The sequence below is a fragment of the Coturnix japonica genome, chromosome 9 (genome assembly GCF_001577835.2).
Source record: "Coturnix japonica isolate 7356 chromosome 9, Coturnix japonica 2.1, whole genome shotgun sequence".
Lineage (NCBI taxonomy): Eukaryota > Metazoa > Chordata > Aves > Galliformes > Phasianidae > Coturnix > Coturnix japonica.
Genome location: NC_029524.1, coordinates 10,164,447 through 10,180,481, shown reverse-complemented (window position 1 = coordinate 10,180,481; position 16,035 = coordinate 10,164,447). Strand labels below are relative to the sequence as shown.

General features: G+C 52.4%; 2 protein-coding genes across 3 annotated transcripts in view; one reads left to right on the top strand and one right to left on the bottom strand.

Annotated features, from left to right (window-relative positions):
* Nucleotides 1-2,588: 2,588 nt before the first annotated feature.
* ZIC1 (Zic family member 1) lies at nt 2,589-6,871 on the bottom strand. The gene is made up of 3 exons (XM_015871935.2): nt 5,683-6,871; nt 4,453-4,616; nt 2,589-4,039 (listed from the first exon to the last, which is right to left on the bottom strand). Exons 1-3 carry the CDS (start codon nt 6,653-6,655, stop codon nt 3,842-3,844), a joined length of 1,335 nt encoding a protein of 444 aa, XP_015727421.1. The 5' UTR covers nt 6,656-6,871; the 3' UTR covers nt 2,589-3,841.
* Nucleotides 6,872-9,373: 2,502 nt separating this feature from the next.
* ZIC4 (Zic family member 4) overlaps nt 9,374-16,035 on the top strand; it is a 204,306-nt gene continuing 197,644 nt past the window's right edge. Inside the window, exons 1-2 of one of the 2 annotated variants that reach the window (XM_015871893.2) lie at nt 9,374-10,102; nt 12,865-12,949. In XM_015871893.2, the coding sequence (XP_015727379.1) occupies nt 9,878-10,102; nt 12,865-12,949 (310 nt within the window). In that variant the 5' untranslated portion in view covers nt 9,374-9,877. Of the gene's footprint in view, nt 10,103-10,215; nt 10,276-12,864; nt 12,950-16,035 lie in introns of those variants that run through there. The other variant, XM_032446578.1, reaches the window with a different exon arrangement.

The window sequence follows — 16,035 nt, the reverse complement described above, 5'->3', positions numbered from 1 at the left end:
CCCGGTTATTGTTTTGCATTTAACTTTCGGCTTCCGAATAGCACCAGCACTGCCGGGGGGGTGCTGCGTGAACACTGCTTTCACGGGGACCGCACCCCCGCACCGCACACACCGCACGCAGCCCCTCCGGGCGCTCCCTGGGCGCTCGCAGCTCCTGCAATGCGGGGCCCAGCCTCTGGCTGCCGGCACGGCGAGCTCGGGAGCGGGCGGCCCACAGACGAAAGCATCCCGAGCAGCCAGACATTAAGGACAAGAGCGAAATAACGGCCCCCCTTGAGGCTGGAGAACAGAGATTCGTTTTTCTCCCCCCAAACCTTCGGGAGGAGTTCTGCACTGGGCACATCGCTGGGGGAAAGTTGGCTCCGGTGAAGGAACCAGCGAGGAGAAAGCTGCCCAGCAGTCTCTCCTCCTGTTCGATGCCCCCCGCTCTGCCGGGCACCTCGGGGCGCTGCTCCCCTCCACATGGCCGAGCGGGCAGCACCGCCGTGCCGTGGGCTGGGGTTCAGAGCATTAATCGCCGCTAACGCAGAACACCCATGGGGCTGCGCCGTGCCCCCGGACAGAAAACAACAGCAGCAACAGCCAGACAACAGAACACCTCCTCGTGTTGCGGGGTGCTCACACAACCCTCAGCCCGAAAGTTGGCCGAGCACTCTGTCCCAAGCGCCGAGACACACACAGACACAGATCAGAGCCCAGCGACGGCTACAGACTGCATACAAGTTCAGACCAACTTGCCATACACATCTCTAAAACACCTCTCCCGCAGCTCGTCTCTCGGTGGGACAGGGCCTTCCCTATTCCCTATTCCCACCACTTTCTCCGTTAGCTGAGCTCGGGTCTCTCTATCCGAGCCCCATTCGGGACGGCGAACCGCGAGCCGCATTCGGGGCGCCTTAACCCCCATCTCCCTGCGGCCGTGCCCCGCGCAGAGCGCTCCCCGGGCAGCAGCGCTCCGTGCTGGGGTCCCTGCGGGCCGAGCAGCTCCGGTGCCGCCGGGCCCTGCAAGGTGGCGCTCTCAGCATGGAGCGGCGCTCCGCCTTAGAATAAACGCTGCGGGAAGGGAAAGTTCGAGCCGAGCTGCGGGAGCGCTGCCCCGAGAGGGGCTCCGAGCCCGCACCGAGAAGTTTTGTGCGAAGGGGAACGGGATGAGGAGAGAGGGGTGCTGACAAACAGCTCGGGGAGCTGTGGAAATGTTAGGGACAAAGAAAAACGCTAGCATAGGTTTGCCGCAGGACAGCCCGGAGAGCTGGAGGCGGCTGCACGGAGCCGAGAGCGGAGCTCCGCAGCCCCCTCACCCCCCCCAGCCCCCCCCCCCACCCGCGGTTTCATATCCCCATTGCAGTCGCCGTACACATAATATTTCTTTAAAGAAGCTGTTAAAGTGTCATCCTGGTCTACTGGAAGGTCAGTCCGTGCAATTCACTCTATGACATATCACAAGCGCTCGCAGCTTTAGCCAAGCTCATGATTTGTGTTGTCTGTTGATATGTTGTCTGCTTAATGGGGCGATCATGCAAGCTACAACCAGGAACAAAGCCCAACAGTTCCAACAACCGTAGCTAAGTTAGTGGAAGCAGTACAGCTTGCAAATCTATCAAACTAAACTGCAAGAAAGACAATCTGATTTAGAGAAAAGGCGTTCTGCTACAGTCATTAAGCACAAGTAATTTAGATTTTTTATATTGTCTTCTCATTTACAAATTTACTGTATCAACGCCAGCCAATGGAACGAATTTCTTAAGTAAATGAGAAATAAATAAAAGAGATAGAAAGATAATCAAATTACATAAAATAATTCTTACCCCCTAGATTTATTTTTTAGAAAGCTATTAACACTGGCAAATTTATAGTAATAATAATAACATAGCATAAGAAGTAATTGATTTAAATTAACATCACGTCTTAAGGAATATCAGCAAAAAATAAAAGGAAAAATATAGAAAAAGAAAAAGAAAAAAGGGGGGAAAAAAAAGAAAAGAAAAAGAAACAAAAAAGAACCAAAAACCAAAAATACACCCAACAACAACAACAACGGCCTTCATGACACGGTGCTGCATCTCTCAGAGTGAAAGGCCCAAGGAAAGTCATGAATCCACTGCCTGAGAATTAGTTATGGTCATAAATGCTCTAAATTAAAATAGCGACCGAAATGTCCTCTGTTTTAAATCTCCTAATATATGTTATCCGAATTAATTTAATTTAGGGACCCGGTCCATGCAGATTCATGGGCAGTGCTGGAGTGGAGTGAAGCACTTCTCGTGTAACAATTCCCCACATTAATATTTATGTAGCATATGCAATCTATTTCTGTTATTTTTATGGTTGTTATTCTATGTCTGCAAAGGTCATTTAAATTATACTGCGGCCGAAAATTTGTTTCATAAATTTTGATATAAATACTAATTACACACTATAGTAATGCCAGCAGGGATCCTTTCATTTATCACATTTATATCACCTTCGCTGCTTTAGTGATGACATAATGGAAAGCAGTGAAAAACTGGGACAGTTTTATCCTAATATCCTAAAGCTAGTCGGAGTTGCAGCAGGTTGACTGAGCGAATAAGGATTCCTACCACCATGCGTGGGATTTAAGAATCTTTAATAAGGTACGAAATGTTACCAAACAGTTCTGTAAACTAAATTTTACATACCAATTCTTCTAGCCATAAATATTGAATATCTTGTAACATGTATAACCGGACCTTTACATGCGGATAAATATGGAAATCAGGATTTATATACATTATGTTCTTGTATTTGCCAAAAGCAACGGACAGATATAGTTTATATCTTTTTTTTTTTTTTTTTTCTTTTTTTAATATCACTTTACATAAACAAATGTAACAGTTTGACACGCAGATCCAGGCTTTCACTATACGAATTTCTTGACAGGACGTGTAACAACATTTTACTGCACTACTTAGACTGGACTTTGGGACGAAATGTTGCACTTTATACAAAAAAGCACATTAATACCAATAATATTCTGTTAGATCGACGTTTAGACTGTAATAATACAAAGTAATTCACATTTTGGTACACATTTACTAGAACATTCTTGCCATTCAGTACAAATAGTTGGATTTCTACCTCTCCCCTCGGCCCCCCCCACCTCCACCCCCCCCCCTCCCGCCCCTCCCCCCACATAGATGCAACCACAACTCCACGGCTCCCCGGCTTCGACTGTGATATAACTATATACAAAATCAAACAGTACGTTCGTATTTTTTTGTGGTTTTTTTTATCTCTTTTTCTTTTTTTTCCTTTTTGAAGCTAATAGTTCTGTATTTACAAGAGGGAGTGGGGGAAGGCCGCTGCCCGAGCAGACATGCAGTTGGAGAGCTCTAATCAGTGGTTTCCAGTACAGCCCTACACGGTTGGCATTTGCCCTGGTAACCTTGTCTTCTTATGCATCCTACTAACCCTTTCTCCTACCAAGCCTTGGAACAGAGCAGAGCTGAACAGTCCAAAAAGTACAAAGAAAAAGAAGAAGAAAAAAAAAAAGTAATAATAATTAATTTAAAAGAAAAAAGAAAGAAAAGGAAGAATAAAAAGGGAAAAAATGAGAGAAATAAAAGAGTAAAAAAAAAAAAAAAAGAAGAAGAAGAAGAAGAAAAACAAACAAAAAAATGAGTCTTCATTTTACTCAGTCCTGGGTCTACTGGCAGCATTTTGTTTTTGTTTTCTTTTTTTTCTTTCCTGCTTTTCTTTTTAATTCTGATTTCAGAGTGTTCATTATTTTTGGAGTCTTTTAAATAGGGTCTGGATTCTCTCGCTTGGGGGCTTTTTTGTTTTGTTTTCGGTTTGTGTTTTTTCGCTGTTTTGTTTTAGCGCTTTAAACGTACCATTCGTTAAAATTTGATGTAAGCGTGCTGTGGCTGGACGTGTGGTGGACTGCGGAGGAGGAAGGGGATAAGGAGCTGGCGGTCTGGTTTTCTGTGGATGGAGACACGATGGTTGGAGGGGTGGAGGACTCGTAGCCTGAGCTGGCGGCGGGAGAAGGCTGGGACCCCTGCGAGGACGATTCATGGACCTGCAAGAGAAAACCCGGGCAGAAATAGAGCACGGCGGCGGCCCCAGGCCCCGGTGGCGGCGGCGTTCCGCGGGGACGCGCCCAATATCGGCACCCGGCGGCGAGCTGCGGCCCGGTCCCCCCCTCGGGGCTCTCCTCGGGACCGGGCCCTGCGCGCCGGGGCTCCCCCCACCCCCATCCCCGGCCGCTCAAACGGCGCTGCCCGGCGCGGCGGGGCGGGGGCGGCCCCGAGCGGGCTCCGGGCCGGGGCTCGGCTTTCCTCGGCGGCCCCTCGCCGCTCTCCACGCTCAGCCCTCGGGCACCGTTCCCTACGGCCCGGTGGGTGCTGCCCGCGGCCGTCCCCGCAGCCCCTTCCCCCGGCCAGGCCCGAGGCGGAGCCGCAGCGCCCCGCACAGCGGGCGCCCTCCATTTACCTTCATGTGCTTTCTGAGGGAGCTGGGGTGCGTGTAGGACTTGTCGCACATCTTGCACAGGTACGGCTTGTCGGAAGTGTGCACATGCATGTGCTTTTTGCGGTCGCTGCTGTTTGCAAAGCGCCTGTCACAGCCCTCGAATTCACACTTAAATGGTTTTTCACCTATTGCAGAGGGAAGGAGGGGGAAAAAACGGATCGGATTAGGCAGGGCCACCGGATCTCTGCTCGCCCCCACCGCAGCGCCGGACGGGAGCCCGGGGCTCCACCGCAAACATTCGCAACTTTCTAAGTTCAGCGGGGCTCAAAGCCCCAAGCCTTCTTGCTCTCCTCTCTCCTATCCGCACCTCCGGCCCGCTTACGGCTCCCATTTCCAAATGGGGGGAGGGGGAGAGCACCCAAGAACTTTTCTTTTTCCCCTCTCTCTTGTTCTCAGGAGCGAGTTCCAGCTGCAGTCCAGCCCCGGGCGCAGCTCCCTCTCCTTTCTCTCAGCGCTCGAAGCGAGAGGCAGAGCTGGCGTGCTGCTATTTCCACCCGATCGCCGCGTCTGCTTGCCGTTTTCATGCCTCGCACTCATGATATGTTACCCTAGGCCCCCTCCCCCGTATTTTCCCGCAGTAACGAGCGCGGCCAGGCCGGACCGAGGCACACAAGGCGGCCGCAGCCCCACGAGTCCTTCTCGGAGCAGCTCGGAGCGGGGCGGCGGGGGGGGGAGCGCTCCCGGCCCAGCGCAGCGCGGCCGCCTCCCGCAGCGGGGAAAAGTTCTCAGGCCCCCGGCGCCCGCCCTCCTCCGCACAACAATAACACGAGAACGCGCTCGGCTCGGTTGATTTCCAGTCTCTCCACGGAATTAAATATTTACCAGCCCCTGAATCGCACAGGGTAGACGGATGAGCCGCCTGGAATATTTAGCACCGTTTCTCAACGCGCCACACTCAAAACTGCCGAAGAACTATTAATTAAAACCTATAAATTTACCAAGACGGGTCGCTGCGATTTTTCCTTCCCCTCCTGCCCTCACCATTCCGGCAGCAAACCGCTCCTCTCTCCCCCTCCGCCTCCCGGGCACCGCTCGCTTTTTGTCGCGGCCGCCGCTTTGCCCGAGCTCGAACCCCAACCGCAGCGCATCTCCGCGGCCCCGGGAGCAGCGAACGGCCCCGAAGCGGCCCGGCCCGACCCGGCCCCGCGCGTCCACGCGCGGACAGAAAGGCTACAGAGAAGGTTACCGTACCTGTGTGAGTTCTTTTGTGTATTTTGAGATTCTCTGATCTGGCAAACACTTTGCCACAGCCTGGGAAAGGGCAGGGGAAAGGTTTTTCACCTGTGTGGACTCGGATGTGATTTACGAGTTTGTATTTGGCCTTGAAAGGTTTCCCTTCTCGCGGGCACTCTTCCCAGAAACATATGTGATTGGACTGCTCGGGTCCTCCAACGTGCTCCACGGTGACATGAGTCACCAGCTCGTGCATCGTGCTGAAAGTTTTGTTGCAGGACTTTTTGGGGTTCGCCAACTGCTCGGGCTCAATCCACTTACAGATGAGTTCCTGCTTGATGGGCTGCCGCATGTAGCGGAAGAAGGCCCCCGCCCCGTGGTGCGCTGCCATGTTCATGTTCATGTGGCCGTAGCCGTGCAGCTGGCTCGAGGCGTAATGCTCGGAGCGGGGGCTGGTGACCTGGCCGTACTGCTCGGCTCGGCCGTACATGTCTCCGGAGAAGCCCAGGCGCATCTGCCCGTTCACCACGTTGGGCGAAGCGTGGCCGGCGGCTTGCTCGTGCAGCCCGGGGAAAAGTATATGTCCCGCGGCATCGCCGTGTCCGTGCGGGCCGCCGAAGCCGCCGGCGGCGGAGGCGAAGAGGCTGTGCTGGGCGCTGGCGGCCGCGGCCTCCCCGAAGCCGCGGTTGCGGAACAGAAAGTCCCGGGTGGAGTTGAACGCGGCGCTGGAGTAGGAGCCGACGTGGGGCGGGTGGTGGTGGTGCCCCAGAGCCGCCGCGTAGCCCGGAGCCTGCGAGGTGAAGGCGGTCTGCCCGGCCGAGGCCAGCTCGTGGCCGCCGGGGTTGAGTTTGAAGGCGCCCATGCCGTCTGCGAAGGGGTTGATCCCCAGCCCCACTTCTCTGTCCGTGACATCGGCCGCGGAGTGGTGGCGAGACGATCCGAACGTAGTGACTCCTATGGCGGGATACTGCGGTCCAGCATCCAGAAGCATCTTCCCAGCGTCGATGCAGCAACCCAAAAAAAAGCACGCGCGCACGCACACAACGCGGAGAGAAGCAGCAGCAGCGGCGGCAGCGGCGAAAACACCCTCTCTGGAAAGTCGGCGACGATCACCACCAAAGCAACCACATCAAAAACACCCCCTTCGGCATCAGAGCGGGAGGGGGGGGGGAGAAAAAAAAGGGGGGGAGGAAAAAAAAAAAGGGAAAAAAAAAAAAAAAAACAAGAGAAAAAACCAGAGGCTGGTGGGAAAAGGGGGAAAGAGATCTTCGCAGTCGCAAATAATAGTAATAAAAAAAGGTGCCCCCCAAAAAAATATTCACTGTCTCTCTGCTTTGACTTTTCTGGGAGGCTGAAGTGGGGAGGGGGGGGTCGGGGTGGGCGCAAAAAGAAAAGTGCCCGCAAATAACAATAACGGCGAGAGCTCGGCGAGGGCAAAGCAGGAGAAAAAAAAAAGCACCAAAACAAAAAAGAAACTTCCTTCAGTGATTTTTTTTGGCTATAGGAATGTCGCGAAGTGGCCGAGAGGTTGTTTCTCTCTCCTCTTCGAGCTTCCCCAACACTCTCCCCTATTATTATTATTATTATTTTTTTTTTTTTTTGGCCTTTTTTTTTTTTTTTTTTCGCTTCGCAAAAAAAGGCGCAAATCATGCACAATATTGTCTTTTGCGGTTTATCTTCCTGGGGAGAAACTTTCACCTCCTCAGCCGGGCGGTGAACGCGAGACTGATAGCGGCAATCATTCCTGCAGATAAATGAATTGAAAGGACGACACCGGCCCCCCCCTTGATGAATGGGAGCCGGGGGCGGGGCGACGTGCGGGCGGACGTGGGAGCAGATTGGCTGCCGGCGGCTCCCCCTTCCTCGCGTAACTCCCCCCGGCCCCTCCAACGAGGGGAGCGCACGGCCGCCTCCCTCCGCTGATTGGCCGCTCCGCCTCATCAATCGCAGGTATTGTGAGCTCCCTGACAGCCCTTTGGACAAACAGGGCTTCCAGGAGTAGCAACTTTTTTTTTTTTTTAATAATAAACCCTTATTTATATTTATTTTTTTTTCCACCAAAATAATTCCAACGCATCTTTTTGTGTCTATGTGTGCTAAGGAAATATATATATATATATATACTTTGATTATTCTTAGGGTTCCTTTCTCCCCCTGTCTCCCTCTCTCTTGCCCCTCTCGCTCCAGCACTCCTATAATGACGGTAATGATGGTTTCGTGGTGATCCCGATTTTTTAAGATCACTGAGCAACTTTTTAGGCTCTGAAAAGAAGAGCCCCGTAGTCACTCGCTGCTTTTGAAGTTGCTGTTTGCCTCCTGGTTAATACCGGAACTCTCCGAGAGTAGGTGCTGGGTGCGCTGGGCTTTATTTGTAGCCAACAGGCGTGATTCTGGGGGGGGGGGGAGCTGCCTCTGCCCTCCACCACTTTACTGAAATAAATCTTGTTTTCTGCCCCCATCAACACGCAGGTGGGTGAGAACTCTTCGCTTTCTACTTCTGTTGTTGTTCTTTCGCCTCTTTTCTGTTATTTCCTTTCTCCTTTCTCTCTTCCCAGCCCCCCCTTACCCCCCCCTCCCCCCCCCCCCTTCTCTCGCTCCCTCTTTTTACGGGGTCTCTTTCATTCAGGTAAAAACTGCGAATCTCCCAAACAGACCATCATTCCTCGCTCTGCTGCATGAAACTCCTTCATCCTTATTATTATTATTATTTTCCATCTGCCTTTATTTTTGTTCCATTTAAAACCCTCGATTGGAGCAATGTAAATTTTCTGACATCCAAACCTTTTCTAGTTCACAAATCAGTCACCCTTGTCACAGTTATTGAAATTCCTCAACTTGCCACACCAGGACGGTGGAAAAAGCAGGCGGTGCCTTTGTTGCTGACCAGGCTTTTGATCGCCAGGGAAAATTTACTTACCTTCAGATGAGTGAGCAGAAAAAGAAATAACACTCCCTTTGATTTAGTTAGAAAAATGCAGACATTTGGATTCAGTGCAAACATACAACACTTGGTTGTTTTCTAGATGCAACCCTCGATTAACCTGTCTTTCCCCAGCTCAAAGTCTATTGAAAATCTGCGGATAGTTCTTTTTTGTTCTCGCTACAAAGAGCCATTGACTATATATTAAAATGATTGTCGAGAGGTAGAAGTGTGATATTTAAAGCAGAAAGCCTTTGTGGCTTAATCAATTAAGCCAAGCAACATTTGTACAATATTTTAAACGATGCTTCGGCTCTGAAAAAAAAACAGACCTCGCGAAACTTTACAATAGATGCATACGTGTGTGTATATACACTTATGTGAGTGCACATGTGTGTGTACGCGCATAGAAACCCGGCAAATTGTTTATTTACTCGGTCGCCTGCATATTCATTAGCTCTAATTATTTTCTAGTAACGAAAACACAAAAAGCTCGCTAAGACTCGGAATCCTTCAATTTCGCCTTTGTTCAGCCCTTCACTTGGCTTATTCGCAACTAAATCTGAGCCCCTCCAATTCGTGGTGGCAAACAAAGAAACTTTCAACTCCCTGTGCTAATGAAGGGCGCGGGCAGCCACCGCCGCGCAGGTACCGGAGCGGGCGGCAGCGGCATCGCCACCAGCGCTGGGAAGCACACGGTGCCAGGAGGGGTGGCAATGGCCGTAGCCCAGGGAGGAAACCAACCAACGACCAACCAAACAAATAAACTTTGATATGCCTTCAAGGAGCGCTCCGCTGCAGTTTATCTGCAGATGCAGTTTGCCTGTGCTCAGTGCGTGAGGATCGCTTCCAGAGCAGATGTATTATGTAATTTCCCTTGGAGCTTGGGAGGCTTTGCAGCTTTTCGGAATAATGAGGGGCTGAATCTACACGTACGCATTCATTCTGCAAAATCCGCTCGGAGGAATTGCAGTAGCTTAGAGCAACAGGTACACCCGCCCTGCGTGCCTCTGCGGGACGTGATCCTGTGCGGACGTCCCATTAATCTCTGCGTTTGGTTCTAAAATTAACCGGAGCGAGGGACAGAGTTGTCAGCGTAATGGGGAAATCTTCAGGGTGATGGCATCAGGAGAGCCTGAAAGTTGGGCAGCGTGGGGAGAGGATGCCTCCAAGTGCAGGGGGAGCAGTGACCGTGTCAGGTCCGCACAAAGCGCTCAGAAAGGCGGACGGGAGGGTATTTTTAGGAAGCGTATCTAAATATACGGTGTATGAGTGAATGTAAGGGGAAAAAAAATGTTGTGGGTTGTAGAAGTTATCAAGTGGGATTTGCGGCGCGCTCTCTGCAGGAAACGAAAGCTGCTCCAGTTCAAAGCCACATGCACCAACGTGACATATAAGCCATTAAAATATCATCCTGACGGCTCATTTCTGCTTCATCATACATTCCCTAACTGCTTCCAGAAAGCAAGAAAAGAAGAAATGAAGGATGACCGCCCCGATGGAAGCGCCAAAGAGGTGGTGGGTTCTTACGGGGGGAGGGAGAGGGGGAGTATTGTTTTCTTCTTTCATTCTTTCTTTCTTTTCCCTTCCCCCTTCCCCCCAGTCACACCCCCCCTCCCCCCCTTACGCACCCCCCCCCTCAATTTTTTGCCAGTTCAGATATGAGGGGAAACCTTCAACAGGTCGAAGGGGTAAGTGCCGGGGAGGAGGGGGTGCCTTGGGTGGCTGCCCCCACCGCCTTCCCCAAGACTTGGGAGACAGCTCCTTGCCCTCGGGGGTCTCGGCAGGAGGAGGATCGGCCACCCCGGGGGAGAAGGGTAGGATCCCTGCGGGGCCCGGAGGCAGCGCCTCGGCGGCCCCGAACCCACGTGGGGCCGGCTCCCGGCAGCACCTCGGCGTGTGGGGCGGGCGCACAGAAAGAGAAACCCCGGGGTGCCGTCGAGGGGGGCACAGACTCTCACCTCCGGCCCCGCGCCCACTGCCCGGGCCCTGGGGGCTGGCTGGGAGACACTCCGCAAAGCGGAGAGGGACGGGGGTCTGCGGACCGGGGCTGGGGTGGCCCCAGGCGGGACGGTGGCAGCTCGGTGGGGAAGGGCAACAGGGGGCCAGCTCGGTCCCGCGGTCGCTTGGGTGGCCGGGAGTGTTGAGCAGAAGGCGAGGGGAGCCGACAGTGGTGAGACCCTTTGTACGGGGTCCCAAGGATGCGCTCCCCGCCCAGCGCCTCGCCCACCGCCGCGCCCGATGCCGTGGGGCCGCTCCTGGGGAGCCAGCGCTTCGGCACAGCGCGCCCTTCTTTATAGGCGGCTGCAGGAGGGACGGAGCCCGGCCGGCCCCCTCCGCCCCCACCCACATCCCACTCCCCGGGGCAGGGCCGGGGGAGCTGCCAAGGATCTGGGTGCTGCCGCCAGCACAGAGCAGCGCCCTCGGGGGGGGGCGGGACCCCATCCCCAAAGCCGCCCGAGAAAGGGGAGAGGCTCCCACATCGCATCTGAGGGTGACCTATGACCCGAGCCTGGCTCCGTGTGCCAGCCCGGGGCACCGGGAGCTCCGAGTCCTACGGTTGCTTTGCCAGGCACTGCCCCCAGCCCTGGGCAGCCCGGCCGGGTTCGGTCTGTGCCGCCATCCCCGCTTGGGGAGCCCGACTGCTGGTCTCGGGGCTTTCTCCACCTGGTGCAGAGGAACTTTTTCCCTGCATCGACTTCTTCCCGGTTTTCCTGCGGGCAGAACAGGCTACTCGGCCGAACTGTCTCACCCCGGAGCAGAACAACGAGCCCGGACTCCGGAGCTCCCGCGGGGGCTGCGGGCAGAGGCATCTCCTGGCCCCGCGCTGCTCCGTGGACGGCTGCACACCTCGCCCCGTACTCTGGGGAATAGCGGCCAGATTACACCCGCGGCTGGCCCAAGGGAACCTCGAGCTCCTCGGCGGCAACGAGGGCCCCGATGGGGTCTGGAACCCCGCAGCAGACCCCCAGGGCCACGGGACGGGGCCGCCCTGCCCAGACGGTGGGGCATCCTGCTCCCCGCTTTGATAGTGGCATGGTGTGATTAGAGAGGCTGCGAGGTCGTCCCTGAGCTTTAGCCAATATTTACTCAGTTCCACAACTGTTTTGCCTTCGGTTCTGTCATCTGGTAACCATTTTAAATATCAAATGCAGCAAATTTGTATTTATTTATTTCTTTTATCCAGTTTCAACAAGTTTCGGAGAACGCTTGGGAGCTGAGCACTCCCAGCTTCTCCATCCTACCCCATACAGCACCACTCCTGCAGAACTCTCGCCAGTAGGGCAGTGCTCACTGCTCTGGCTCTATAAACGTGTGAGCGTGAATGGAAATTGGCTAGTAAAATAATTCCTGAGGGTTTCCTCTGGTCCTTTTTATTTCGGTAGTAATTTTCATCACAGCAGTGAAAAGGTTGAAGGCATCAAATTATTCGTGATGGAGTGTGCCTGTGATAGGCTGACGAAGTTTCATAATTAATATCATCAATTATTTGTGTTAGTATAGATTTTTATTTCCCAGCCCTGGAGTCTCAATAATAGTAATAGCAACAGAAATAGTAATAATAATCTCCTTCGGGGCCAAAATAAATAAATAAATAAATAAATAAGGATTCTCCTCTGCTTTTTCTGTATTGTAAAACACTTGAGAATTTCAAAGGTATCTGGAAGAATTCGGCCTCGGCCATTGTATCAAAGCCCAGATCTGCACTCAGGGCTACTGCTGCCGCTCAAAGAGATGCACGAAGTTCTGCCTGCAGCAGTGACAGTGCTCTGCCTCGCAGAGTGCAAAGAGCAAGCTGAAAATTATAGGCAGGGAGAAGTGCCAGGGTGTTACAATGCTAATCCTTGCTGAGACAACAACTTGCGTTGGAGGCTCGCGGAGAGCCCGAAATTTAATTTCGGGAAGGAAGGATCTGTAAACAATACAGTTGAGTTGATAGAAACCCGCCTCACAACAGTCTGCCAGAAGGTGAATGTCAGATCAAAGGAGAAGTTGAAAAGATGCCCTTTCATAATTTTTTTCCCCCCTTCATCAGCCATGGAAACTTCATGACTCCATAAAACATGTGATGCTTTGCTGGGGAGACAGCCTCCAGTTTCCCCTAGAAGAAAGCTCCTCTCGCCCACCCCTCGCTGTTAACTCTTGGGGTTTGTTTCTCTCGGCGTTTTTTTCTTTCCTTCTTTTTGCCTCCACGGTGCCCGAGTCACACGTAGCCATACTTATTTCATATCACATACAAACTGTTACGCTCTTAACTTTCCACCCCTCTTCCCCAACAGGAACCAAGTCAGGAAATGAGGCACAAGACTCCCCTTGTAATGAGGAAAAGAAAACGACTTTACAGAAACATCCTGGAAAAGTCAAGTAAGTTGAAATATGTCTATTTTTTCAGTTCAAAGGAGACAATATTTTTTTCAGCTTAGTGTTTAACGTTCTTGCATAAACACAAATCAGCGACACAACGCCCCACCAGCAGCTGCCTAATCCCGCTGAATGCCTATTCATTTGGAGGTTCTAGAATTAATATTTGACGACTCTCTCATTGAAACAACAACCCCTGACCCCATGTGATTGCACTGTCACATTATTCTATGACATATTCATCTTGAATTCATTTACGGACGATTTGATTGGAATGAGGTTTGACATGTATTGGATCCTATTAAAGAAGAAGACTTTGATCTTGTTGATGGGGTTTACATGATATGTATCATCTTTACCAGGGCTACTAGGCTTCTACCATGTGGTGTCTAAGTAGTTAGTGACTGACAGCTTATCTGACAGGAATACCTTAATCTTGAGGTGCTGAATGAAATATTCTATTTAAAATAAGCATATGATTTGCTTGTCCTGGGGTAGCTCTAGGTCACAAAAAGTGAGAGACAAACCTAGGCACAAGTCCTTGCTCTTCTGATGGTTGAATTCCCTGAAATAAAGAAGTCCCCGTGTGTGGGAATGGGGCGAGGAAGTAGAAACAAAGGGAGTGTGCGATCCCGAACCGCTCGGTGCCCCTCTCTGCGAGGAGATGCCGGGGGTATCGGCAGGCTCTCCCGAGCCATTTCTCCCGAGCAGCGGTGTCTTCTCCTGGCTCAGCCATTGCCCGCACGCCCTCCTGGCCCATTGAGAAGCTGATGGCTGTGGGATCGCACAGGAACGCAACTCAGTCCTCTCTGTTTCTCTTCATTATTTTTTTTCTTCCTCTGAGTAAATATTAGGATTTTCAGATTAATCCTTTCCTCCAGTCCAGGCGTTGAAGCCTACGAGGTAACTCCTGGAAGCTGCTGTGTGGGGATTTCAGGGCATCCTCTCACCGCCCAGATCGGTGGGGTTCTGGCCGTCTCATCGGGCAGGGAACGGTGCTCAGAGGCGGGAGGGCACGGCCGAGGGGCCGGAGGTCAGAGCCCGGGGCAAGACCTCTCCTTGCACTGAGCACAGCTCTAAGGGAGAGCAGCATTTGGCCCCAATTCAAAGAGCACAGCACGAGCAGTCCCGGTTTCCTGGGGTTTTGCCTATCGCCTTCACAGGAAGGTAGCAATAGGGAGAAGTGTCTTGCTACGTGGGGAGATTCACAGCAAAACCGTGGTAGCCGTGTTAACCGCTCTGTGCAACCAGGATGGGCCCATTCCCGGGGCTGTGCCGTGCAGGGCTGGTCCCGCAGGACTCGGTGCGGGCAGTGCCGGGGGCTTCATGTTGCAGCCACCCACCAGTAGACAAGGGATGTAGGGCCAGGGAGAGACATAGCCCTGGGGCCAAGGAAAGGAGAAAGGTGCCCCGGAGTCATCTTAGAGGAAAAAAATAAGACAAAAAAACCTGGTGCATCACCCACAGTCCCTCAGCTCTCTGGAGGAGATCTCCAGCACAGGCAGGCTTGAGGACAGCTGCTAGGAAAGTTGTACCCAGCACAGAGCTGTCGGGAGCACATGTTGATTGCCCCTGGATCTGTAACCAAGGGAGCACCAAGGTTCCTCTGTATTTCATTCTATCCTAAAGTCTACCCTATAGATCTCATTGTTCTAGCACTGGACCTACCCTGACGCCTGGCTCACTTTGAACTGAATGTTTCTGTTTTGCTGCTTGAGCATTGCTGCCTTCTGCCTGGAAGTGCTCAGGTTCATCCAGCTCAGCAGTCCCGGGGGGGGGGATCCAGGAGGGGATGCCCATACCGTAGCCAGGTGGGTGGAAAGGAAATAATAACAATAATAATAAAACCTTGGCCATGCACAGGCTGATGTTGACACAGTTGAGCGTTTGCCGAGCTCATCTGGTCACACACGGCTCGCAGAGCTGCCAAGAGCAGGAAACCTCTCTCACCCCCAGAGCGGCAGCCAAAGGGCCTCCTAACGGCGCTCGGGATTCCAAGCATCCCGCGAGCAGCGCCGAGCTCCTGCCCCGCTATTCCCCTCCTCCTCCCCCCGTGCTGCCCTACCCTGCCGGCACCGGGAACCCCACCTGCCCCCCGGGACACGGGGGTCGAGGCTCGTTCACTGTTGGGAGCGGGAACGGGAGCGGGGTGCGAGCCGAGAGCCATTGGTGTCCAAACAGAAAGCACTTCAGTATCCGAAGTGAGCGCAGGACAAATCCGGTTAGAACATCTTTAATAGATAAACTGTTCCAGATGTATTCTCTCCTGACCGAGAAGTGTCAGAACTGGTGGATAACAAGTATGTAGAGGTGGAGGGTTTTCGGGAGGTTAGGGAAAGCAGCTTTGTTTGGAATTCACACTCTCAGTCCATTTGTAAGTAACAGATTCGTACTTCCTAACGTCTGCCTCTCTGAGCACTCCTATTGAGATGCTTATGAATAGGACCGCCAAAGCCATTCCCTAGAGCCAGTAGTTGGAAGTTAAGATACTATGAGGATGGCGTGTGCTGTAAAATGTCTGTGTAAACATGCTCTGATTGCTTCATTTGCCACTTTTCATCATATCCCTACTCGGAAAGACGTACTAGGATGTACCTACAGCCGGTGACCAGAATATCACCTTTGTGTTATGGGGCAAATAGAGCGAGAGCCAAAGCTTCAGCCAGGCAGAGTGCTAGGCTGTGTCAGAAACGTGTTCTATGGGTGTCTCATGTTTACATCCCATCGTTCCCATTCATTGACTTGTAGCTTCTGTTCTGAGAGCAGCTGGTTTGACCGTGTGGAACATTTTCATATTTTGCCACTTACTTTAAAGGCATTTATTTTATAAACTTGTGTGGAAGCGTGGAAACCTGTGATGGGAGCTTCATCTGTCACGACAGAGAGCATCCATGGGGAAGTGACAGCGAGGCAGGTACCGAGCTGCAGGAGACGGGCTTAGGGAACTAATTGCTGCTTTCCCTTGTTCACTGGCAGAGTCCTCTTAGTGGTAGGACCCCAGATCTGGTGCTGCTGTAGGCAGCTACTTACAGTTGTGTTTCTTGTTCTCAAAGCACTCACTATCTTTCTTTTGCTTATTCCCATGGTCC

Bases quoted from the DNA above. Each gene is read 5' to 3' on its own strand.
- ZIC1 (XM_015871935.2), bottom strand. From the start codon at position 6,655: ATGCTTCTGGATGCTGGACCGCAGTATCCCGCCATAGGAGTCACTACG. The intron at 4,617-5,682 runs GTACGGTAACCT...CCTCTGCAATAG, and splicing joins ACACAAAAGAACTCACACAG to GTGAAAAACCATTTAAGTGT. The intron at 4,040-4,452 runs GTAAATGGAGGG...TTTCTCTTGCAG, and splicing joins CCCTCAGAAAGCACATGAAG to GTCCATGAATCGTCCTCGCA.